The 24,632-nt window shown below is 56.8% G+C and overlaps 1 protein-coding gene across 22 annotated transcripts; it reads left to right on the top strand.

The window, feature by feature from the left end:
• The first annotated feature begins 1,228 nt into the window (after positions 1–1,228).
• On the top strand, positions 1,229–24,296 carry ATP6V0A1 (ATPase H+ transporting V0 subunit a1). 22 transcript variants are annotated; one of them, XM_054396758.1, is made up of 22 exons: positions 1,229–1,345; positions 1,495–1,573; positions 1,819–1,916; positions 2,410–2,538; positions 6,826–6,908; positions 7,585–7,711; positions 8,837–8,919; positions 9,538–9,631; positions 10,759–10,971; positions 11,383–11,533; positions 11,694–11,833; positions 12,417–12,574; positions 12,957–13,047; positions 13,769–13,887; positions 14,151–14,367; positions 14,938–15,045; positions 15,749–15,823; positions 17,935–18,042; positions 18,603–18,620; positions 20,242–20,359; positions 20,612–20,783; positions 23,403–24,296. In XM_054396758.1, exons 1-22 carry the CDS (start codon positions 1,229–1,231, stop codon positions 23,494–23,496), a joined length of 2,592 nt encoding a protein of 863 aa, XP_054252733.1. In that variant the 3' UTR covers positions 23,497–24,296. The 22 variants fall into 22 exon arrangements, with proteins under 22 accessions (XP_054252733.1, XP_054252727.1, XP_054252731.1 ...); XM_054396752.1 differs by having other exon boundaries at positions 7,585–7,721; positions 8,754–8,919; XM_054396756.1 differs by having other exon boundaries at positions 6,805–6,908.
• The last annotated feature ends 336 nt before the right edge of the window (positions 24,297–24,632 follow it).

The raw sequence follows: 24,632 nt of genomic DNA, 5'->3' as shown, positions 1-24,632 counted from the left end.
AATGATCAGTCACGTCCCAGAGATTTCCTAGCACCAGAGCTCTTTGTGGGGCCAGGGAGAATGCAGTCAAAACAGGAACCAGTAAGAGTCAGCTTCAAAGCGAATCTCTGTCAGACATAGGCAGGACCACAAAGGATGACGATGAGCAGCATCTGCTTCCACATCAGGCCCTGGGAGTTCCTGTGACAATAGGAAATGGTTCAGCTCAGCTCAGTACCTTCTCAAATTGCAAGGCACAGCTGCTGAGAGCCTGTCAGAAATTAAGATTGCCCTGAGGTCACCGTATACAGCCTCCCAGTCAGATTTCACTACCAGCAGTGCACAGAGTTTGCCCCTTCACCCGAAGTGCAGAGGAGGTGGACTGGGCAGAGAAAAGGACAGAAAATTGTGCAGTGACCCGAGGCCGGAGGGAGTGTGTACGGAAATGGAAATGTGCAGTGCAGGTGCAGCTTTCTGCACTGTTAGATCCATCCTGCTGAGGGGAATTCGGCTGTGCAGGCCAAAGGCAGGGCCATGTCTTTTGCAGGCACCTAACTCCTTTCTCCATGATTGGCAGCAGTGAGGCTGGAGGCAGCTGGGACAGGGAGGACCCTTTGCACCCCTAGCCCCGCACAGCAGAGCCGCGAGGCACCCCGGAGGCCCCGGGCTGGGGCCGGCCGCCTGCCTGTGGCCGCCGCTGCTCGCCGCCTTCGCGCCTCGGCCACGCTGCCCGCGGCGACACTGCCGCGGCACAGCGTCACAAGTGACGTCAGAGACAGACGAGTGACGTCACCACTATCCCGGCGGAGGGCAGGGACAGGCCCCGCCCCTCGGCGACACTTCCGGTGCGGACCGGGCGGTGGCGCGCGGTCGCTTGGAGACGTCCCCACGTGACTCGGCGCTGCGGCGCGGTGACGTCAGCACCGGGAGCCGCCGCTCAGCTGAGGGTGGCCGCTGCGGGCCGGGCTCGGCGGCGACAGCAGCGGCGGTAGGTAACGCGGCAGGGACAGCGCCTGCCGGGTCGCCGCCCTCCCGCCTGGCAGCAGGGGACGGAGACGGGAAGGGAAGAGGCGGCGATGGAGATGGGGACGAGGACGGGGAGGCCTTAGCCGCCCGGCAGGCGCCGGCTCCGGCCCGGTGCTCCGTTCCGATCCCGGTGCTCCGTTCCGATCCCGGTGCTCCGTTCCGATCCCGGTGCTCTGTTCTTACGGCTCTTCTTTTCAGAGGCCGCGGCAGGGCCGGCGCAGCCATGGGGGAGCTGTTCCGCAGCGAGGAGATGACCCTGGCCCAGCTGTTCCTGCAGTCCGAGGCCGCCTATTGCTGTGTGAGCGAGCTGGGCGAGCTGGGCAAGGTCCAGTTCCGCGACGTGAGTATCCCCGGCCATCCCGGCACCCCCGCGGCGGCTGTCGCCAGGGCAAGGCCGAGTGGGGCCAGGCGACCCTCGGCCCTCGCTCCAAGGCCTTGCGAGCCCCGCTGCCCCGGGGGGTCGCTGAGGACGCCTGTCTGTGTCTGCAGCTGAACCCCGACGTGAACGTGTTCCAGCGCAAGTTCGTGAATGAAGTGCGGAGGTGTGAGGAGATGGACAGGAAGCTCCGTACGTACCCCGGCCTTGAGCTGATTCTGCAGCTTCTGCGGGGCTGGCAACCTGAGTGCTGGGTGGGGGAGCGACTGCTGTTGGCTTCTGTCTGGGGCAGTCACTGCTCCAGGGACCCTTCCTGCTTGAATGAACCTTCATGAAATGAGGAGATGCGGGGACAGTTCCTAGCTGGTGGGACAGGATTGGGGCTACAGGGAGAGCTTCCCCTGAAGCAGCTCGCACTAATGATGGTGTCTCTCCAGGGTTTGTGGAGAAGGAGATTAAAAAGGCAAATATTCCAATAATGGACACTGGTGAGAACCCAGAGGTGCCCTTTCCTCGTGACATGATTGACCTGGAGGTAAGGAAACTGAATGCTGGGACCCGGGCGTTGGCTCTAGAGGGAGGGAAGTTAGCACTGGTTTTGGTGGCAGAGCTGCAGGAACTGCAGTCCCCAGCTGTCCCCAGCCCACACCTGGCTGATGTGGAGTAACCAGCATCATGTCAGTCCAAATGCAATTAGAAAGGAAAGGACTTGAATGAAATTTCCCCAAATCAATGGATCCAAACCTGCTGGAGCTGCGTGGTGTGGGGGGCCTGTGGTAACTGTGGGAGAGGGGTTAAGGATTTGAGGAAGGCTGAGTAAATCCAGTTGGTAAGAGGCTGGTTAAGCAGGAAGGGTTTTGACTTGTCTGAGGAGAATGTTCCCAAGCTGGATCTGTGTTGGGTGACACATCTGCAGCTGTGTGTGGATCACATGGGAACATGAAGCACCTTTCATGTTTGGTCCTTCCACCAGCAGCAGGTGCTCATGGCACTGCTTTAACTCCCTCCTTCTTTTCACACCTTTTCAGGCAAACTTTGAGAAAATTGAAAATGAGCTTAAAGAGATCAACACAAACCAGGAAGCCCTGAAGAGAAACTTCTTGGAGCTGACAGAACTAAAATTCATACTGCGTAAAACTCAGCAGTTCTTTGATGAGGTCAGAGCACCGCGGTGGGGGAGCAGCTGGGGCCTGTCCTTCCAATCTGTTTTCAGTTGCTGGTTTGGGGCAGCAGGGTCATTTTTATGCTTTGTTTAAGAAAGCCTCTCCAATTATTTTCTATTTTCCATGCAGAGCTACCCACTGTTTGCCTCTTAGGATGCTGGTTTGGGGTTGTCTTAGTTAAGCAAAGGTTTGTCCAAAATTGCCTCAGAGCACATCAGGAGGCCCAGCCCTTGGTGCTGCAGGAGCAGCTCCCTCAGCGCTCAGCTGAGCAATCTCAGCTCACTGACAGGGCAGCTGCAGGCCAGCTGCATGTTAGATGGAGACCATTCCTTAGGGTCACAGTGCAAAGTCCAATGAGGTAATGGATTAATTATTTGATTATTGAAGCCTTTGATCAGATCCTGAAGTTTTCAGCAATAATTTCTGGAGCAGAGTTGCCATTTAAAATGGTACCAGCTGGGCCAGAGACAGGCAGCTCCTTCCCCAGCCCTGGGGGAGCCCCTCTGATGTCATCGCTGCTGCAGACATGGAACCTGTGTGGAAAAGACAGAATCCTTGCAAAGTTTGACTGTCCCAGAGTTCTCTGAGGGCTCCTGCACATTTTCCAGAGCAGGAAGGAGGTGGTTTGGCTGAGGACAGGTCCTCAGGATTTGATCAAAGAGTTTATAAGGGACACAGCTTCTGGTTCTGGCAGTGAGTGTGCTCCAGGCAGAGCTGTGCTCCAGCCCCTTTATCTAACAGCTTGAGGTTGGTCCTCTGGCACTGGATGCTGCCTTCTGAGGCACTAAGGTTGTTCCTGTGCCCACACAAGTCCTGGTCAGTGGTGACACAGATCCTGCTGCTAGTGTGGGCAGCTGGTTGGTCATGGGGTTGGTTTCAGCACAAACCCCTTGGCCTTCAAGTGCTGAATGCTCACTGGCAGTGTCTGACAGCCTGGTACAGATGCCCTAAGGTGCCACTGCTTGCCTCTGAGTGAACCCAAGCACAACTACTGCTCAGCTGGGACAGGTACTGTCCCCTCCTGTGAGAGCTGCCCACAGCTCCCAGTACAGCCCCACAGGATCAAAATCAGTTCTCTAAGCAGTCTGTGTCAGGCCACCCTCAAAAGGGAACCTGTGTCCAACTCTAGGGAGCTCTGCTGCTGTTTGGTGCTGGTTTCTGTGACAATAAACCAAAATCCAACAAATGTAAAGCAAGCTGGGCAGGGTGAGGCGCAGGGAAGGAGGTTCTGCAGAACAGCTGAGGCTGTTCCAGTTCACACCGCACAGAGCAGCTATGGTGCTGAGCCTTCTGCAGGCACTTGCCCTGGGGGGCTGAAGGCTCCATTGCTGTCATTTGCAGAGATCCTTCAGCTCCTGGGGACCTCAGTGACTTGTAATGAGGATGATGATGCTCACAGTAATGAGTTGCACAAGAAATGGCTCCAGAGAAGCTTGGGCTTGGAGTTTCCTCTGTGCCGGGGGAGGGAGGGAAGCAAAAGTCAGCAGCTCTTCATGTGAGCCTTGCAGACAAAGCAGCCATTTCTTGTTTCAAAACCATGGTGATGATTCTGCTCCTTTTCTCAGTCTTCTTGGCCTTGCTTGTGAAGAACAGTGAGAGCTGGAGAGCTTTCTCTGAGAGCTTTGCCTAGAGTGAGCATAAAAGAAGACTGGAAAAGTAATGGTTAATGGCATGCAGTCCCCTGCCCCCCCCTTCCTCCTTCTCAACATCTGCTTCCTTCTGTTCCTTCTGCATCTGTCATTTCTGTAGGGCTCTGGGTCAGTAATTAGGTGGTGAAAAGAATCCCTTTTGGTCCTTGTGGAAATGGATTTCTGTCCTGTTTGTGAACTGGAAGGGGCTTGGTTTGTATGGTGTGGAGAGTGCTCCAGAGCTGGAAACCAGAGCAAGGAAAAAACTTTTCCGCAGGCCTTGAGATTCCAGCTGCTGCTTTGGGGGAACAGCAAGCAATTTAAAATGTCTGACAATGAAGACTCTGATTCCTGGCATGCAAACACTTGGCTTTTCCCAATCCTGAGTGACCTGCTGTAGGGAAAATCCTCCACACTGACTGTGGCATTTGACTCACTGCTGGTGAAAACTCTGCTCCTCCACCCCTGTTCTGCACTGCAGCTGGCTCCCTCTTTCCTTCCCACACTCTCTGTTTTTTATCCTGCAGCACTGCTTTGGTTCCCCCTCCAGAAGCAGAGCAGGAGCTGCTGAGCCATTTTTGTTCTGAAGGCTGTGCTCAGCAAAGCAGTGGAGAGGTGGAGCTGGGGATCATCAGGGTTTGTTCTGCAAATAATCCTTAGGCAAGGAAGTTCTTAGCAGCACTGCTCTAATCCCAGTTTATTCTGAGCTGCTTTGTTTGCGTAAGCTCAGCCTGAGAAGTGCTGCTCTGTGCTTTAGCAGTGTCCTGCCCTAAGGACACAGCCCCTGGGGGCAGGGATGATGTCCATAATTCCTGAGAGTAACTCAAAGGAGGCAGATCCAAAGTTTTCACCTGAGCTGTCCTACTGTTTTTGTGCCCCCCATGCTCAGCGTGGTGCAGCTCCCAGCAGGCATCCAGAGAGCCTCTTTTGATTGTTGGCAAATACAACATAAGCCTCTGGCCCTGGCACCTCGCTGTCTGTCAGCACCCTGAGCTATAGACACCAATATCCTGCTGTGTTTGCTCTCTTATCTTTTGTGCTGGGGCACTGACTTCCTTCTTTCAGTCCTGTTCTCTTCATAGCAAACCTTTCATTCAGTTTCTGATGTTGCAAGAAGTTGCCTGGAGGTCCAAGAGAGCAGAAATTCTCATCCCTGATTTTTCCAAGCCCTCACTTCTGCAACATCTGAGAGCTGGAGCAGCTGAGCTGCCTGAGGTCTGCCTTGCAAAAGCTGCCCCTGTAGGTGGGCAGAGCTTTATCTGACTCCCAGGTGGAACCCTGTGGAGTTTCTCTCTGCAGTTCCTGCACAGAGAGCTTCTGGGTGAGCTGCTGAGCTGGCTCCAGGCTTCAGCAAGGCTGTGCTGTGTGTGTGCAGCTTCTGCAAGGGCAAACTCTACCTTCAGGGCAATTTTAGCCTCTTCCCTGAGCACTCTGGGTGGAAGGCTCCAGTGTACCCCAGAGGGCAGAGTTTGTTCAGGAGCTGTCGTTGCTGTCAGTTCATTCTGTAAGGTGCAGAGGTAGAAATGAGGATGTGAGGCTGAACCAAGTGTGAGGGTGATGAAGAGTTTGTGATGTGAGCATCCCTCCTGACTCCCACTGCTGACACTTCCCAAGAACTTTGCCCTGCAAATTAGCTGCACTAGGGCCAGAGTAAAAGTGCCCTGATTCAGTGCCTAGGCAGGCAGAGGAGGAGCCAGGCTGCCCTGGGCAGTGCATTTGCCATGTCTGGCAGTAGCACAGATGGTGGCTAAAGCTGAATCTATTGAGAGGCTCAGTCAGCAGGCAGGGCTGTAAGCTGCAGCAGTTTGCATCTCTCCTGGAAAATGAGCTTTGTAAAGCCAGCCAAGGAAATCACCATGAGCCCTGCCAGGATCTGTACTGCTTCTGTCCCTGTCCCTGCACTGATGTGGCAGCAGTATGGAATTGATCAGGCTGGCACAGAATCCCAAAGTGGCTGAACTCTTGCCTTGGCTTTAGAGCCTGGCAGAGGGCTGGCACCTGTGGGGTGTGGAGATCTCAGTGGCTGCCCTGTGAAGCCGCAGGCTGTCCAAGATCAGTGAAACATTTTTTGGAAGGCTTAGCTGAGAGTCCTCCTGCTGGACAGAGCAAGGCCCCAGGCTGCTCCACTGCAGGCACTTTCCCAGGCACCTCCTGGAGATGCATTTTGCCTTTGTTCATGGGCAGGAAATGCACAAGCAGAAGGAGAGCAACTCAGCAGCTGTCTCCAGAGTCTTCTCCACTGAAGAGCCAAGGCAATGGCACTCTGCCTGTGCCATTGACACTGTTCTTGGGAGTATCCCTTGCATGTGAAATGTGGCACAGTGAGGTGGACTCTGCCTCTCCTCACACTTGTCTGTCCCGCAGCCCCTGGGCTGTGCAGCAGCCTTCAGGCCTGTCTTGTGTGGCAGTTGTGCTGAGCCATTCCACCTGCCCTCTTGTTTTCCTCCTCCCTTGTGTGGTCCTTCCTGTCCTTCCTATCACCTCCTTCCTCCTTCTGCTCTCTTCTCTTCTTTCTTTCTTTTCCTTTCCTATTTTTTCTTTCTTTCTTGTCTTCCCAAGCTGCCTCCTGGTTCCTCGTTCCCTGCATGCCACTAACCAGTTTCATTAGCTGTTAATTGATTTGTGAATTCAGGCTGAATTGCATCATCAGCAGATGGCGGATCCAGACCTGCTGGAGGAGTCCTCTTCGCTGCTGGAGCCAAGTGAGATGGGCAGGGGAGCACCGCTGCGGCTTGGGTAAGGGCAGCCTCAGCCTGGGCTCACCTCAGCCTCTGCACGGCCCTGGAGCTTCCCAGGCTGCCAGCCTGAGCTGGTCCAAACCCAGCCACTGGTCCCTTTTCTCTGCACGTGCAGTCACCAGTTTGTGTTTGTGCTGCACAAATCTCTGCCCCAGTCTGTGTCCTGGGCACCCCTGCTGGGCTTTTGCAGGGCACTCTGAGCTCTCAGCTTTGTTGAAGCTCTCTCCTGCAGGCACACAATTCCCGGGGCACCTGGCAAGTTCTGTGTGCTCTGCCCTGCTGCCTCCAGGCTGCTGTGTCTATGGGCCCTTCGCCTGGACACAGGCGCTGGATGCCAGGAGCAGAGCTGTGGTGCCAGCAGTCCTTGCTGTGCCAGTAAGCATCAACCTGCTGTGGAGCTGAGCAGGCACAGAGACTGCGTCCAGATGTGTTTGTGCCTCCTCTGGCCAGGCCTTGCTGGGTTGTAGTGGGCAGTTCCTCTCTGCCCCATGCCCAGCCTGTGCCAAGTGCTGTGGGTTGATTGCCCTGTGCCTGGGGACCTTCCCTCTGCTCACAGAGCTCACAGACAGCTGCTGTTGGAGCTCTCGGCCTGCGGCAAGCTGCTGCCAGGTGCAAGCTGCTGGGGTGGGTGGCACTGCAGCTGCAGCCCCAGGTGTGCTGTGCCCCCCGGGCAGGTTCGTGGCAGGAGTCATCTCCCGTGAGCGGATCCCCACCTTCGAGCGCATGCTGTGGCGAGTCTGCCGCGGAAACGTCTTCCTGCGCCAGGCCGACATCGAGAGCCCCCTGGAGGACCCTGTCACGGTGAGCAGCTGCTAGCAGGACCCCGGGGCAGCACCGGGCAGCTGTAGAGCCTTAGCACCAGGCCTGTGTCCTCCGGGGAGCTGTGCTGGGCCCCTCAGAGCAGCTCCCTGCAGCTCTCTGTTTACTGAGGCAGAGCCAGCAGGTGGGAGGAGAATGTTGTGGGGAGCAGAGAAACACCTCCAGGTTTGGAGTGCAGCAGGGCAGAGCTGTTTCTGTGGGCAGCTCCTGTGGGCAGCTCTGGACCAGCGGCAGTTTGCAGGAGGCTCTGTGTGGGGCATCTGCAGCTCTCTGGCTCTGAATTTGGACCTTTGGTTTTCCCTGAATTCCCTCAGGATTTAAATCCCACCTGAGGGTTGCTCTGTTACTCTAAGTAGTAAATGTTCTGAGCATTGGTTTATGTTCAGAGCCTCTTTGCTAAGGTCAGAGGACAGCGCCCAAAGATGGGGAGCTCTTGCTCTGAGCAGTGAGGAAAGGCTGCAGTGGCACAGCTGCAGAGCTGCAGCTCAGTCACTGCTCCTTTGCCTCTGACTTGCTGCTGGTGGCTGCCTGCCAAGGGGCTGCCTTCTAGGAGAGTCTTTGTTCTCGTGCAGCACTTCCTCAAGCCAAGGTTACACCTAGAGTGGTCGTTCTTGGGGCATGATGTTAGAGTTTCCTAAGGGAGGTGGAACAATAACAGCTCAACAAATGCAGGAAGGGAGCCCTGCCTGCCAGGGGGAAAGCAGCTGGACAGAGAATGTGGCCCTGGCCTCCCTGGAGAGTCAGAGCCCTCAGGCTGCCCTGCTCTTGTTTCCATTCAGTCTCCAGCTCTTGCAAGGTCCTGTAGGTGAGCTGGCTGCAGGATGTGCTGATAAGTTCATCACATCCCTGTTCTTTTGGAGGCTTTCCCAGGTTCCCCTCTGCATTGTGTTGCACAGAACAGCAACAGATAACTCAGAATATTTTGCTTCCATAAACATGGAGCTGCTCTCTGCTGGGGTGGGGGGAGCTGCTGCCCCTGTGCCTTCTTCGGTGCTGCCGAGTGCAGCCCTGCTTCACTGTGCAGCTTCATTGCACAGAGGCAGAACTCTGCTGCAGTTTGCTCTGCCCCTGGCTGCCCCTCACACTGCTCTCTCTCTTCCCTTCCAGGGGGATTATGTGCACAAGTCAGTGTTCATCATCTTCTTTCAAGGGGACCAGCTGAAGAACAGAGTCAAAAAGATCTGTGAAGGGTATGGAAGCTGCAGCTGGGCAGCTCTCTCCAGTGCTTCAAAAACATGGACAGGGCTTGGCCTTGGTGTCTTCCGTTCCTTTTTTCTTTGTGACTGTAGAGGGGCATCCAGCACAGCAGAGCAGCAGCAGCTGAAACATGTCACAGCCAGACTGGGCGCTGCCCAAGGCTGTGGCTCTCACACTTGGCTGCCTGCTTTACTGGAGGGTGCTGGGAACAAGGGGATGCAAGTGTGGAGCCCAGGGACAGGCCCAGGGGTGCCAGTGGGTGATATCCTCCCAGGGGACTCCAGCTGTCACTGCTGCCAGCTGCAGCTGCATTGGTCTGATAGCAGCAGCCTGCTTTGGGGTGGTGCCAGCTTTGTGACAGTGCCATTGAGCCCCAGGCAGTGCAGGGACAGAGGCTTTCCTCCCTTTTCCCTCTTGAGCACTCAGCTTCTGGTTTGGCCTAAAGCAAACTTCTGTGCCCCTTGATTTGGAGCCTGAAGCTCTGCTTGGCAGTCTTGGCCGATCAAAGGGTCCTCTTCAGGTGCTTCTTGCTGTAGTTCTGTGTCAGGCTCAGCCACTCACTCCCCTGCCAGGTTTGCCTTTGTCACTGAGGTGCTTTCCATGCCTTCCAGGTTCAGAGCCTCCCTTTACCCATGCCCAGAAACGCCACAGGAGCGGAAGGAAATGGCCTCTGGTGTCAACACCAGGATTGATGATCTTCAGATGGTAAACCAGCTGGGCTCAGAGCCCTTCTTGCTCTAATGAGGCCTTTGAAAATGCTGCATCCTGGAGACCCAAAGCCAGCAGAGTCTTTGCCCCAGTCAGAGGACTGCTTTCAGCAGCAGCTCAGCAGTGCAGGAGGGATGCTTGGAGATGTCTGCTGGGCTATTCTCTCTGTCAGGGTCCAGGCTGGTGGAGAGTTGATTCCTGGAGGGCTGAGGAGTTCATCACACACATGAAGTGTGGCAGCAGCAGGGGGCAGAAGGGAAGGTGCAAGCAGATCCCAGCTTGCCTGATGACCTCTTTCATCTGCAAGGACTCTGAAAGCATTTCAGTGCCCTTCCAGGTTGAGGGAACAATGCTGACTGCTTTTTTCTGCCTGTCTTCATATTTTCACATTGTGCTGTGCTGGAGAGCTGCTTTGCACCTAAGCTCTTGTGCAGCAGTGTGAGCCCTGCTGAAATGTAATCAGTTCTCAGCTCTGCTGGGGGCCAGCTGTGAAATCCTTGGTGCTTGCTTCGGGAGAGAAGGGCAGGTACAAGGCAGAAAAAAAGTGATTTGAGGCAAAAAATAAAATGTTCAGAAGCTATAAGGAAAATGAGTTGAGTTTGGGCTGCTGGGGATTGTGCAATGCAGCAGCTGAGCACGTTTCAAGTAGCCCAGAGCTCAGAAGCAGTTAACCCAGCAGGGTTCAGAGCTGGCTGTGCCCTGTGCCCTCACTTTCCCTGCAGTCTAAGACTTTCCAGCCTGGAAATCTTGGTGTGGGTTGGGTGAGTTCCTGGAAGCAGCCTCAGCAGCAAACACTTTCTCCTTTTCCCTTCAGCAGAAGGTCTGGTTGTGATCTCTGCCTGTTCCCAGGGCAGGGCTCAGCCCACTTGGGGAACTCCTCTCTGCTCTTTTAACCTGGGTGGAGGCAAAAACGTTCAGTGGGATCTCTAAACAGTTCATTGTTTGAGTATCCCCTGCCTTTGGAACCGGGGGAAGGAAGCCTCAGAAGGTGTCCTTGGAAAGCTCTGAGGCCTCCTGTCAGAGCCTGTGGGCACTGAGGGGTGGGGAGGGGGCATGGCCACCTCAGCTGGGTGAGGCTGGAGCTGCCCAGCCCGAGGTGACTCTGCCCCACCTGTGACTGGCAGGTGCTGAACCAGACAGAGGACCACCGGCAGCGAGTGCTGCAGGCAGCTGCCAAGAGCCTGCGGGTGTGGTTCATCAAAGTGCGCAAGATGAAGGCCATTTACCACACCCTGAACCTCTGCAACATCGACGTCACCCAGAAGTGCCTCATCGCTGAGGTCTGGTGCCCCGTGGCCGACCTGGACTCCATCCAGTTTGCTCTCAGGAGAGGCACTGTGAGTGACCCCCTGCAGCTCCTCACTGCTGCTCCAGGCTTGGCTGGCCCAGGGTGGGGGTCTCTGGGAGCCCTCCCTGGAGACTCTGAGCTCAGTCTCACAGAGCACAGTTTGTGTGCCAGGGAGGGGTCACAGCCTTTAGATCGGCTGCAGATAACACACTGCAGTGCACAACAGAGGAATGCTCCTGACTGGCGTCCTGGGGGCACTCAGACCCCCGGCTGTGCTGGAGACAGCAGGGAAATGGACAGGAGCCATCCAGGACAGGAGCAAGGTCCCCTCAGGGGTCAGACCTGGGTGTCTTGGTCTCCTCAGCTGCTCAGGAACATGCGCTCCCGGGCAGGGCTGCTTTGTGCTGTTCCCTGCGGCTCTGAGAAGGATCTCTAACCCTCCTCCACTCTCTGTGAGCAGGAGCACAGTGGATCCACAGTGCCATCCATCCTGAACAGGATGCAGACCAGTCAGACCCCCCCAACATACAACAAAACCAACAAGTTCACCTCTGGCTTCCAGAACATCGTCGATGCTTATGGCATCGGCACCTACCGGGAGATCAACCCAGGTGAGCCCAGGCTGGCCCTGGCTCTGGTGCCTCTGCATTGTCTGTCCTGTGACACCTTCAGCATCTGCCACCTTCCAGAGGCAGGGCAGGGGGCTTGGGAGTTCTGCTGCCTCTGGGCTCACCCTGGTACAGCACTCAAGGTGTCTCCTTGCCCCTGCAGCACCCTACACCATCATCACCTTCCCCTTCCTCTTTGCTGTCATGTTTGGGGACTTCGGCCATGGCGTTCTGATGACTCTGATTGCTGTCTGGATGGTGCTGAGGGAGAGCCGCATCCTGTCGCAGAAAAGTGACAATGAGGTACAGTGGCAGGGCAGACTCGGTGAGAGCAGAGAGCTGCAGCTGGGGTCCCTCACATCCCTCCACCTGAGCTGGCAGTGCCCCCTCAGCTGGCAGTGCCCCCTGCTCCTTCCTTGGGGTCACACAGAGTCTGTCAGTGTAGTACAGAAGCTGCTGGATGCAAATCACCGCAGCTTGGCTGCTTCCTAAAGGGGCTCAGGCACTGCTGGGCCCCGACATCTCTCTTGTACCTCCTGGATCCTTTCTGTTGGCTGCTCTGGGAGGTTCTGCTGCTCAGGGCTTCAGTTAGCAGGACCCAGGCCTGGTTCATGGTCAGTCATGGTGAAAGCCGAGCAGGGTCTGTGCTGCCTAGCCCTGAACCAGCACTGCCAGCCCAGGGAGTTGCAAGAGCCTGTGGAGCTGGTTTGTGCTCCCAGACCCTCTGTGGACAGTTCCCCTGCGTCCAGACCCTGCTGGGCAGTGCCTCCTCCTGCTGCCATGCTCCCTGTCCCAGGGGAGCAGAGCCTTTGGGATGTCAGTCCCCAGGGGCAGTGGCTGTCCTGCAGCTGGCTCTCAGGGCTGCCTTTGCTCCCCTCTGCCCTAGATGTTCAACATGGTGTTCAGTGGGCGCTACATCATCCTGCTGATGGGGCTCTTCTCCACCTACACTGGCCTCATCTACAACGACTGCTTCTCCAAGTCTCTCAACATGTTCGGCTCCTCCTGGAGCGTGCGGCCCATGTTCACCAAGGGCAACTGGTCGTGAGTAGAGCTGGGGACCAGCCGGGGGCAGTGACAAGCCAGGCACTTCTCTTTCCCCACTGCCCTACCAGCTGAGGGACACAGCTCTGAGTTCAGTCCCAGGGCAGATAGGAGAGGGCTGGCAGTGGGGTGTCCAAACCAGCCGGTGCAGGTGCAGCCTAGCACCTTTCTCCTCACAGCAAAAGTCCTGTGCCCTGCATCTCCCTGCCTGTGACCCTGATCTGGGCAGGAGACAGGATGTTATTAATTTGGGAACACCTCTAGGACCACTCAGGAGGTCTCCACCTGAGGTGTTCCTTGCTGTCACACAGGAGGGCCTGCTGCTGGCTCTCACAGGACAGCTGCTGGAGTTAATGCTTGTGTAACCCTCTTGTGCCAACAGAGATGCCCTGCTGGAGACCACTCCTCTGCTGCAGCTGAACCCTGCCATCCCAGGGGTGTTTGGGGGACCCTACCCCTTTGGCATTGACCCGGTACGAGCTCCTCCTTCCTTTGCTGGCCTTGAAGGACACCCAAGTGCCTCTGAAAGGTTTCCACAGCACAGCCACCCCCTTGGCCATCTCCTTAGCAATGCTGGAGATGCTCCTGTGTGATAAAAGTGCTGCTGAGCCTCTAGCTCCAGGACACAGAGAATTTTTCTTAGGGCCTTGGAAAGCTTCTTCCTCACTCTAACCTGCACAGCTTTAACCAAATCTGCTTAGACCTGAATCACTTCATGAAGTTGTTTTTCACTCTGGGGAAAGTTGTTTATCTCTTGCAGGTAGGTTTGGGAGTGGACGTTGCCTGCAGCCCTCTCACTGTGTGTGTGTTGCCAGGGGTGGCTGCTGCTGGCCCTGCTGGCTGTGTCTCACACTGCAAGGGAGGTGCAGAGGGTCTCAGCTGGCTGCCGCTGTGCAGTCAAGTCCCTAATGCTTGATTCTTCTGTCCAGGCTACAGCCTCTTTTTCCTGCAGCTCTTTCCTGCCATGAGCACAGGCAAGGTTTGATGCCTGCTGCAGCAGTGGGGTCAGCTGCCAGCTCAAGGGAATGGGTTGCAGGAGGGGTTCTGAGCTCATTTCCCCCTGTGGCAGACACAAGATCCTGCTCTTGGCAGCCTCCTGCTCTCTGCCTGGTTGATGCTGCTCAGCTTGAAGTGAAGGCTTTTGTTATCCTCTGGTTTTCCTCAGTGCTTGTCTGACTATCTTCTTTTGCGCAGATCTGGAACATTGCCAGCAACAAGCTGGCCTTCCTCAACTCCTTCAAGATGAAGATGTCTGTGATCCTTGGCATCATCCACATGCTCTTTGGAGTCACCCTGAGCCTCCTCAACCACATGTGAGAGCTCTGCTCTGTTTTTCTGCTGGTAGGGGGGAACTTCTTTGGGTGTGAGGTGTGTAAGAGGCAGGAGCCAGCCAGGCCTTAGGCCTTTGATGGGAGGAGCAGGGCAGCTGCTCCTGCAGGAAGTGCCCCTGGCAGGGCAGCTCTGGTTGCAGCCCAGCTCTGTCTGCCATACTGAACAGCTCTGTCCTGTCACTGATTTTTGCCTGACGTATTCCTGATACCAGCCACATGTAACCCTGGGCCCTCTTCTCTTGCAGCTATTTTAAGAAGCCACTGAACATCTACCTTGGATTTATCCCAGAAATTATTTTCATGTCCTCCCTCTTTGGCTATCTGGTTATCCTCATTTTCTACAAGTGGACAGCCTACGATGCTCACACCTCAAAGGATGCCCCCAGCCTTCTCATCCACTTCATCAATATGTTCCTCTTCTCCTACAGTGACCCCAGTATCAAGATGCTCTACAGAGGGCAGGTGGGTGCTGAGTGCTTCTGCTGGGCTGAGGCCAAAGATCCTCCACAGTACCAGAGTCTGTCCTTGGCCTTCTCATAGCTGTGAAACCAAGCAGGAAACCATTTGCCTCTGTGACAGAGGAAATGTGGCATCATTGCCAAAGCCTGAAGCTGAGTCATGTTGAAGAAAGGAACAATCCCCAGAACAGGAGTTTGTGTCAGTCTGAACTGGAGTCAGCTCTGGATCCAGGGCATTTGGGTCCAGCAGAAAGTGATCAGCAATAGTGTCCTGGATCTGCAGTGTGGTGCTTCTGAGCTTAGCTGAGACACTAACACCACTTCCTCCCAGCACCATCATACAGCTGCCAAATTCCCATCCCCTGCAGAACCCTTTGGCTTTCTGCCAGAATGGCCCTGGGTGCAGTCAGGTGGGGCAGGCACTGGGTACAGGTCATCCTGCTGGGCCTGGAAGAGATGGGCAGTGCCCAGCAGGTGCTCTGGGAATCCAGACCTTTGAGGATACAGGAGGAGGGTGTGTGGTGTGCTTGAGCCTAGGCTGCCAGGAATCACCTGAGACTTGTTTCTTTGACAGAAAGGGCTGCAGTGTTTCCTCGTGGTGGTGGCATTGCTGTGTGTGCCCTGGATGCTGGTAGCCAAGCCCCTGGTCCTTCGCCGTCAGTACCTGTGGAGGAAGCACTTGGTGGGTGACTACCTCTGAGCTGCTCAGTCTCAAAGCTATTGGTGGTTGCAGAGCTGTCTTCTCCTTCCTGGGCTTGGATGTGGGTCCTTGCTGCACTGTGAGCTGCAGAATGTTTTTCACAGCCCCAGACATAGAGGCAGGTTGGGGTTTCCTGGAGACAAAGAACCGCCTGCTTCCCAGACCTGCATCCAGCACCAGACTGATTTTCAAACCCCTTTGTGCTGGCAGAGCTCGAAGCAGAGTATCTGGTGGAGCTTTGCCAGCTGGTTTGAGACCTCCACCTCACTGACTGCTGGCTGCAGGACTGTGCCTTCGCCAGCCTGGCAGCCTGGGGGCAAAGATGGAAGCTCAACTGGCTGGCAGAGCTGCCAGCTGCCTGCTAAGTCTGGATGCTAAAAGACAACAGTTCAGAGGAAACAAATCAGACCATAGCAGTCCTGATGGGAGAGATTGTCTTCTGGGCTGCTCTCTAGGCTTGCAGCTGCAGTGTGAGAGGCAGGAGCCTGGCACAGGTGCTCTAAGGAGACTCTGCCCCTGCATGTATGGCAGAGAGCTTGCAGGATGCTACCAGAGTCAAAGACCTGCCAGTTACAGACACTCCCTCTCCCTTCTCTGACCACCTTTCATCCTCCCATGCCCCCTCCATCTGCCTCCCTTTCTCTTTTTGTTTCTTCCTCCCTTTCTTTTCTCCATGCACCATCAGGAAGGGCAGCCCGTGGAGGCCCAGGGCAGCACAGTGCCGAACGAGCAGGCTCTGGAGGCAGCAGCGGCTGCGCCAGTGAGTGGAGAGACCTGATGGAGCTGCAGAGGGGAGCTGCTGCCTGGCTCTTGTGGAGGGAGCATGGAATGTATCTGATTGCAGCAGGGAATCGCAACTGCACCTTTAGGGTGGAAACCAGTTTCTGTTGGAAAGAGCAAAGTTGAGCAAAATTGATACATTCTGAAGCAGGCTGGGGGGCAGCTGACTGTGCCCAGAGCCTCCTCTGCAGTGCTGCTGGCAGCCCAGCCCCAGAGCAGGGCAGCACTGCCCAGCACAGCCCCTGGGCTAACTGCCCCCTTTTTCCCCCTCTCTTTGCACATTTGTTGAAGGCAGCTGAGGATTCTCCTTATCGAAGCATTTCTGCTTCCATTGTGTGCTCCCAGGCCCAGGTTTCTGTGACGGCTTCCCAGCAGCCCCAGAGTGGAGATCCCTTAGGTTTTGCCACTGGGCCGAAGCTGTAACAAACTGGTTGTGAGAAAGGAGCCTCTGAGAGCCCATGCTTCTGCTTTTTTGTGTCTTACTGCCAAAGCTCTCTGGCAGGCTGCAGCAGCTCCCAGGGCTGAGTGTTCCAGGTGCTTTGAGCTGTGAGTACTGCCTGCCCAGGCAGGGGCAGAAACCTTTCCAGGTGTGGGAAACAGAAAGAGAGGAGCCCTAAGGCCCTCCTGAGCTGCTGGCCACTGTTTATGTCATGGCATTTTAAATGCCCTCACAGCAATGTCAGATGTGAAAAGGCTCTTTCATGCATGATCTATCAGCACAGCAAGGGAGCTCAGATGAAAGGGGGAAGGTCTTTGTGTGAGGTGTGGTCAGAAGCATCAGGTCAGTGGCAGAGCTTTGGAGCTGTGTTCAGGTTGGGTTCACAGAGCAGTCACAGTCAGAGCGAGGGCAAAGTTGCAGATGCACAGGGGCTGGAAACAGCAGAGTGAGGCAGGCTGGCAGTGGTTTGTTCCAGAGGTGCTGAAGCCCCTGGGAGCAGCATTGGCCTAGGAATGGATTCTGTGTTCCATTTCCTTTAATTTCAAAGCATAAATGTCCACCTCATCTGTCCTTAGAAACCTGGCAAAGTCTTTACTTCACATCTGGTGCTTTAGGAGTCACAGTTCAGCCTAGAAGGGAAGAGGCTAAGAGCAGAGCAGAGCACGGAGCAGCCTCGGTGCTGGTGGCCAGGGCCAGGGGCTCTGAGCGTGGGCAGGGGACCCCAACCCTCCTGGGTTTGTGCGGTCACTCCTCAGCTCCTGAGGCCTCCATGTGGCAGACAGAGCAGTCCCTGTGGCAGAGCAACCTGCACAGTGCTCAGGCTGGCAGCAGGGCTCTTCCCACTCGAGGTGTTCCAGTTTGCCCCTCTCGGGGGGTCTGCAGCCCCTCAGGTCAGTCAGGAGCAGTTCCTGTGGTTGGAGGCAGATGGAAATCCTGCTGCTTACTGCAGGAGCCCAGGACACAGACAGACCTCAGGGTCATCTGCTCTGTGGCAGCTCTGTCTGAGGGCTCCTTGGGTGCCCCACTGTCTGTGCGTCCTTCCTCAGAGGCGGGCTGGGCTGGAGGGAGGAGGAGGCTGCCATGCACCAAATGCTGTGCTGCAGAGATCCCAGCTGCTGCTGCTCCCCTGGGCTGCTCTGCTCTGCCTGGAGCACAGCTGAGGTCAGAACAAATGGCCAAAAAAGGAACTGTTTGCACCAGGCAGAGCTGCCAAGTAAGGCAAAGTCTGCAAGTCTGAGTGCCCTGTGGTGTCAGGGGGCCAGAGGCTGGGAGAGAGCTTGTGGGTGTCCCCCCAGCCCCAGGCTGCTGCTGTCTGACTGCTCCAGAGACCAGAGCAGGGGGGTCCAAGCCTCGTCTGGCATCTCTGGGCCATGCACTGCTCTGCTGCACCTCGATGCCAGCAGTGTCCTGCTGAGAGCTGTGCCTTCTCAGGGTTGCAGTTGCTCTGTAGAGATGTATCCAGTGTTCACTCAGCCTTTCCTTCCCCAGCCCCAGCAGGAGTCAACGTCCTTCCCAGCCAACTGGGACAGCCCTGCCCAGCTGCCTTGCCCTGGGCTGAGCCCTCCCTGCCGTGTGGCGCAGCTGCAGCTGAGCCGCAGGGCAGCCGCGGGCAGCCACAAACACTTTGCTCTTTCTTTTTCTGCATGTGTCAGGGCACGCAAAACTTTGGTGGGATCCGGGTGGGCAATGGCCCTACGGAGGAGGATGCTGAGATCATCCAACATGACCAGTTGTCCACCCATTCTGAGGAGGGGGAAGAGGTAAGCGCTGCACCTTCCTCCCTGCCAGGGCAGTGTCGGTGCCCAGGATGTGCCAGCGCTGTGGCTGTGCTTCCCGACTGCCACCTGCTCAGAGCTCAGCAGCCATGCTGCCAGCGAAGAGCTTCCATCACAGTCCTCACCAGGCTCTCTCTTGGTCGTTCCCAGGACTCCAGAAAAAGCAACAGCAGTTGCAGGGCAGTGTGGCTCTGTGTGCCCTGTTCCAAACCGCTCCCGGGAGGCACACATGGTTTGCATACTGGCTGAGGAGCACCTGGGCTCTCCCAGCCTCAGTCCAAGCCCCAGGGCTGTTTCTTTGGCATTCATTGGCCCCTGGGGTGGCACAAATCGCTCTGCCTCACCTCTGGTAGAGAGGAAGGAGGTGTGGATCTCAAGCAGCCTGAGAGCACTCCAGTGCCCCTTGGCCCCTCTCCGGTGGCATCGCCTCTGTAGTGCATGGCACAGGTGGCTGCTTCTGTGTGGTGGGGAGGGAGCACTGCTGCCTGGATGCTGGTGGGTGGTGGGAGCCAGGCCCTGCACTAATGTCCCTTTGTGTTTTCAAGCATACAGAGGAGGAGGTGGTAAGGCTGCAGCTTCATGTCTGTGTCTCTGGAGCAGGACCTGCAGGGGTCACCTCTGTCACCACATCTTGTTTGCCAAAGCCCCAGCAGCTGGCCTGCCCTGGGCCCTCTGTGACCCCATCCCCATGTGCCCATTAACAGCTCTGTTATCACTCCACCTGCACAGCCTTTGTGTCCTTCCCCTGTCTGCAGAGCTCCCCCAGTCAGCCTGGGGAGCTAAGCTGAGGTCTGAACTGCAAAGTTGTTGCTGTTACACTTTGAAGAAGTCTCTCTGCCTGCTGCGCCTGGGGGAGCCCTGCACTGCCACAGGCTCTTTGCAGCTCTTTCCCCCTCTGCCATCCTGAGGGCAGTGCAGGTTGTTGCCACTCAGCCAAACCAGTCCAGCTCTATGCAGCTGCACTTCCTTCGCCAGATGTAGAAGAGAAGCTCCTGAGAAAGTGCTCCTTGGGGCACACTTGTGCTAAGTGTGGGTGTTAGAGAAAGGGCTTAGGGACCCCCCCCTCACAGGTGATTTGAGGCTTCAGTGCCAACAAGTAAGCAAGATAAATGCCAGGAAATCAGAGCAGCTCTCATCTGTGCTGGGTGGGGGTTTTGCTCAGGTCCCTGAAGAGTGTCAGGGGTGGAAGCTTTCTGCTGGCAATGAGCAGAACCTGGCAGCTCTGTGTCACCAAACCCGTTAAGGGTAGGGCGGGGGGGCACTACAAATACTGTATCACAGCAGCTCCCCCACTCCCTAGCCTGTTGGGAACTCTCTCCAGCTGCTGCAGCTGGCTCTGAGCTGTCCTTGTCTTGGTTCCCATATTCCATGCCCTGTTCCCTGGCTGGCTGTGTGCTGGGGGAGGGTGTCACCAGGGTAGCTTTGGGGGAGAACTTTGCAGCTCACATTCTGTGGGGAAGGAGGCTTTGACAGCTCATTGAACTGAAGTGCTTCAAATATTTTCTGCCCTGGATCTGCTGGGGGAGAAATGGGCTATAAATAGCTTTGTGTGCATGCTTGGAGCCTGACTCACTTGATGCATTTCAGACCTGGTGTTTACTTAGCTCAGATGGGAGCAGTTTCTGAGGCATGGATCAGCTCCACTGTGGGGGCCACACTTTCCCAAGCTGCAAAACAAGGAACTGTTCCCCATGGCAGAGCCCTCCTGAGCTCTGGCCCTAGTTCAGAGGCTGAGCAGGACACAGGGATGGCCAGGCAGTGAGGCATGGATGGGACTTCTTCAAGGCTGCTTTGTGCATCGTTTTGGCTTGCAAAAAGGGCAAGGTTGTGCCTTGCCAAAGGCTCTCGTTGGTGCTGTGGCACAGGCACACACCAGTGCCAGCTTGTGGCAGTGCCAGCATCTCCTGGTGCTGTGGCACAGGCACACACCAGTGCTAGCTCGTGGTAGTGCCTGCATCTGATGAGTACCCATGACCATGAGTTCCATATCTCATCTCGCTGCCCACCTGTCTTCTCCTGGCCAGGCCCACATCTGCAGCTGGAAGCTGCCTCTGGCTGTGGGCAGCACCCAAGGTCATCCATGAGAGCTCAGCTCTCGGTCAGTGCTGTGCCAGGCCGGGAGCAGGCAGTGCTGCCAAGGGGGTGGCAGCAGTGGCCCTGTCACGCCCTGTGCTCTCTCTGCAGTTTGACTTTGGGGACACCGTGGTGTACCAGGCCATCCACACCATCGAGTACTGCCTGGGCTGCATCTCCAACACCGCATCCTACCTGCGGCTCTGGGCGCTCAGCTTGGCACATGCACGTGAGTGACCCCTGCGCCAAGGGCATCCCTGCGGGGGGAAAGAGGACAGCCTGAGCTGTAGGAGGAGGCTGTGCTCTGGGCAGGGAGAGGGGGCACAGGGCTGTGGGATGAGGGCTCTGCCCCACGCCGTGGGAGGCAAGGGCCTGGCAGCTGCCTGCCAAAGCTGCTGTGCCCCTTCCCTGCCTCTGCCAGAGCTGTCTCTGCTCTTGCTGGCACTCTGACATGAGCCTCCTGCTCCCTCTCTCCTGGCAGAGCTCTCAGAGGTGCTCTGGACCATGGTGATCCACATCGGCCTCAGTGTGAGGAGCCTGGGGGGAGGCCTTGGCCTCTTCTTCATCTTCGCTGCTTTCGCCACACTGACCGTGGCCATCCTGCTGGTGATGGAAGGGCTCTCGGCCTTCCTGCACGCCCTGCGCCTGCACTGGTGAGCCCTGGGAGCCTCTCAGCTCTGCACGCCCAGGACACTGCTGCCCCCTGCCCCCGACCCGCTGCCCCCTGCAGTGAATAATGCTGAGGTCAGCAATTGCTGGGGTACCACAGATGTCCTGCAGTGCTGTGCCCTGGCTGCAGGCAGCCTCTGCAGTGCCAGAGGCTCCAGGCCTGTTTCTGGTCACCACTCTGCTCCTGCTGTGCCAGGGGCTGTGGAGAGTGCCTGCTCAAAACAGATCAGACAGAAGTTTCCTGCTGCCCCCTGTTCCTGGGGAAGGAAAGCTTTGTCCCTTTGCCCTCGCTGGGATGCAGGATGGGGAGTCCTGCAGCTCAGCTGCAGGCAGGACTGGGAGCTGTGGCCATCTTGTGCCAAGAGAGCCTGGCTGGGGGGGACCCTGCTGAAATGGCTGCTGGATGGTGCCACTCTTCCCTGGCACCCAGCCTGGAAAGCTTCCCAGCAGCCACTCGAGAGCTGGCTGCCTGCTCTTTCCTCACCCTCACTCTGCATGGTGAGGGCAGAAGCCCTGCCAGCCTGGTTACTGCCAGCAGGGCTCTGACTCCTTGTGGATTTCCAGAGCCTCCTGCCCTGGCTGCAACACTGCATGGCACAGCTCTGAGCAGCAGCAGGTGAACAGCTCTGAGCAGCCTTTTGGCAGGCCTCATGTTTCCTGTCTTACCTGAGGGCATGGGCTGAGAGAAGAGGCCTCTGGGGGTCTCTGACCTGGGGTAGTGCCCACAGGTTGCACCCACACAGCTCCTGGGACAGGCTGCAGTTCAGCCAGGAACTGGCTTTGCCCAGCTGTGCCAAAGTGAGATGAAAATACTGACTGGAAACATGCCAGGGAAGGTCGGAGGCACTGACAGGGCAGAAAGAGAAACCATCTGAGCAGCAGCTGGCACGGGGAGCATTGTGGCCACGCAGGGCACTTGCTGGGGAGCTGCAGAACTGAAGTTCTCAGTGCTCAGCTTTTCCCTAACCACACTTCTCAAACCTGAGCTAGCTGAGAGCCTGGGCAGCTACTTCAGGCCGTGGGGATCTGCTGGAGTGATTCTGGGGCTGTGGATTTCCCTTCACGGGGTGGGGAGGGAGGCTCCTGCAGGGGCTCAGAACAAGTTGTGAACATTCCTCCTCCTCCTGAGTCAAACCAGGATGTTTCCAGTGGCTGTTCCCTTTTTAGAAGGAGGTGGGGGGGGTCAAACCCAGCTGTCCTGGGAGGAGCTGGTCAGATTTTGTGGCTGTGGGAGCAGAATCACTTACCAGGAATTTTGAAGGTGTGGGTGGTGGCTCAGCCTTCCTGGCAGAGAGGAGGAATCCAGGCTGTGTCTCTAGGGGGAGCACAGGTTGTTCCCTGAGCCCTGCCTGCCAGGCCCACAAGAGGAGGATTTGTTTTGTGCTTTTGCAGAGAGCTGCATTCCTTCAGCAGGGAGGGTTCTGGGGTGCTGTGGGGTGAGAGGAGCCCTGGAGTACTGCCAGGGCTGCAGGCCTATGTGGGAGCTCTACCCAGGGCCTGCTGTTAACTCCTTGTGCTGCTTTCAGTAGTTCCTAACCTCACAGCAGCCTCTCCTCAAGCTTCAGCATCCATTTGTGGCCAGCTGTGACTGAGGGAATCCAGAAGGAGCTGTGGCGCCCAGCTGGAGCAGCTCGGGGTTAATGTTTCATGTGGAGGTCTGTGTGACTCAGACACCCATCCCTCGGCCCCTGTTTCCCTCTGCTCACACAGCAGTCACTCAGTCACAGGATGGTTGTGGAGATTATCAGAGTTCCTGAAAAACTGGAGCAGGCTGGCCAGGCGCCCTCCCTCCCACTCGGAAAATCCTGCTCATCCCAGGGCCTCCTGCAGGGAGCTCTGTCTGCAGGGACAGGGCAGGAAGCTCTCCAGAGCCCTGCTGGGAAGCCACTTTTTGCCAGCTGTAGTGCCAGCAGCTCTGCAGTTTGCCAGGATTTCTGATACGGAAAAACCATTCTCAGACCTGCTGAGTCCTTCAGGGGCTGCGTGGGCTCAGTGGAAAGGGCTTCTGATGAGGCTCAGGGAACTCTGCTCTGGCTTGTGCTGGGGGTCAGGGGATTGCTCCCTTCTTTCCCTGTTGCTGACCGTTGGGCAAGACCGTTGGGCAATTCTCTGGGATGATTCTTTTTGTAAGCTGAGTTGCTCAGGGGCAGCAGAGAACCAAGGCCCAGGTAGTGTTCAGCTGGAGCCCAGAGGCACAGCTCCAGCTCTTGCAGGAGTCATCATGTGGGGATAAACCGAATGTGCTTAAGGGAATAAGAGAAGGAGCTGCTGGAGGGAGGAAGCCTGAGTACAGCATCACAAGGCTGAGGTTTGTCCTAGCAGGACCTTGTGACCCCGAGGAGAAGCTCTGTGCTCCATGGGGCTCCGAGGGAAGACCACAGCTGGGGACCTCCCTGTAATTGGGGCCCTTTGACTTGGGGTGGGATCAAAGGACCTGGAGAGTTCTGGCTGCTCTGCCACAAAACCATCAGCTGAGAAGGGTTTGTGCCACAGGGTGCCCAGCCTGGCTTTGTACAGTCAGTGGTGGTGCTCCCAGCAGAGTCCTTGATTGGGGGCTGGCTTGTGCCCTGCTCTGACCACTGTCCCTCTGCCCTCTCTTGCAGGATCGAGTTCCAGAACAAGTTCTACACCGGCACTGGGTTCAAGTTCCTCCCATTCTCCTTTGACACCATCCGTGAGGGGAGGTTTGATGACTAAGGACCCTCCTCAGCAGTATTGCCCTGGTGTTGTGGCTGACCCCTCCCCTGTGTCTGACTGCATGCAGCCCCTCCCCTTCCCCCCCACCCCCTGTGACCCTAACTTATTGTAGCACCCCGAGCTGCCCATGGTGGTTCAGAGCCAAGAGCTCAGGCGCTGAGTGACACTGGATCAAAGAAACTTCTCCTTCCTCGAGTCTGCCCCTGGAGATGCCAAGTGCATGAGGTGTCTGTGGTGTGTGCTGGGGCACATCTCGTGAGCTCCCCTTGGGTACCAAGCACTGCCAGGGAGATTCTCGGGTTCCTTGCTCAAAAATGAAGGCCTTGAGGCTGCAAAGCACTTGAGGCACCTCCAGACCTGGCACTGGTGGAGGTTTTGCAGAGGGGGAGGTCCTGGTGACTTGTCCTGTGTGCTCGGGATCTGTGTAGCCCCTTCAGGGAGAGCAGAGGCTGAGTCTGGGCCAGGAGCCCCCCATGGGGGCTCAGTGGTGTTGTCCCATGGTAGCTGCTGCTTTGTCTCCTGCACAAGCTGTGAATCGTTCCTTGTCCTCCTTATCTAGCTGGAGCTGTAGGAGCCGTGAGGTGCCTGTGGTGGTGCAGTGCTGTGCCGTGTTCAGCTCCCCTCTAGTGTGTGACAGCTCAGAGCAGTGACTGGGGCAGGGCCATGCAGTAACCAGAGGTGATGGTAGGCGAGCACCACGTCTGGACAAGGCTCTCCACACCCAGGCAGGGCTCCCCGTGTCCCGCGGTGCCCCAGGGGTGCTGTACATCCTCAGTGTGCTCCTGTATAAATTAAACGAACTGCACAACTAGCTGTGGCCTCTCTTCTGCTCCCCCTGTGCTCTCCAGGCGGGGTCCTGGGAAGTTGCTCCTTCCCTGCTGGGCATTGGGCAGAGCTTCAAAAGCTGCTGGGGAGAAACTGGGACCCGCAGCTCTCCTGCCCTGGAATCCCAGCTGGTGGCTGGGGTGGACAGCATGGAGGGGTGGGCAGAGCTGGTTTGGAGCATGGGGCTGATGTGAGCTCGGCTGAGATGTCTGCACGGACCAAGCCCAGGCTGAAATTGAGCAAAGGCTGAGCAGGGACCCTTCTGTCCAGGACCCTCCTGCACACCCTGCTCACTCCCTTAGCCTGGTGTG

Source organism: Indicator indicator, chromosome 39 (assembly GCF_027791375.1).
Source record: "Indicator indicator isolate 239-I01 chromosome 39, UM_Iind_1.1, whole genome shotgun sequence".
Classification (NCBI taxonomy): Eukaryota; Metazoa; Chordata; class Aves; order Piciformes; family Indicatoridae; genus Indicator; species Indicator indicator.
This window is presented reverse-complemented; position numbering and strand designations above follow the sequence as displayed.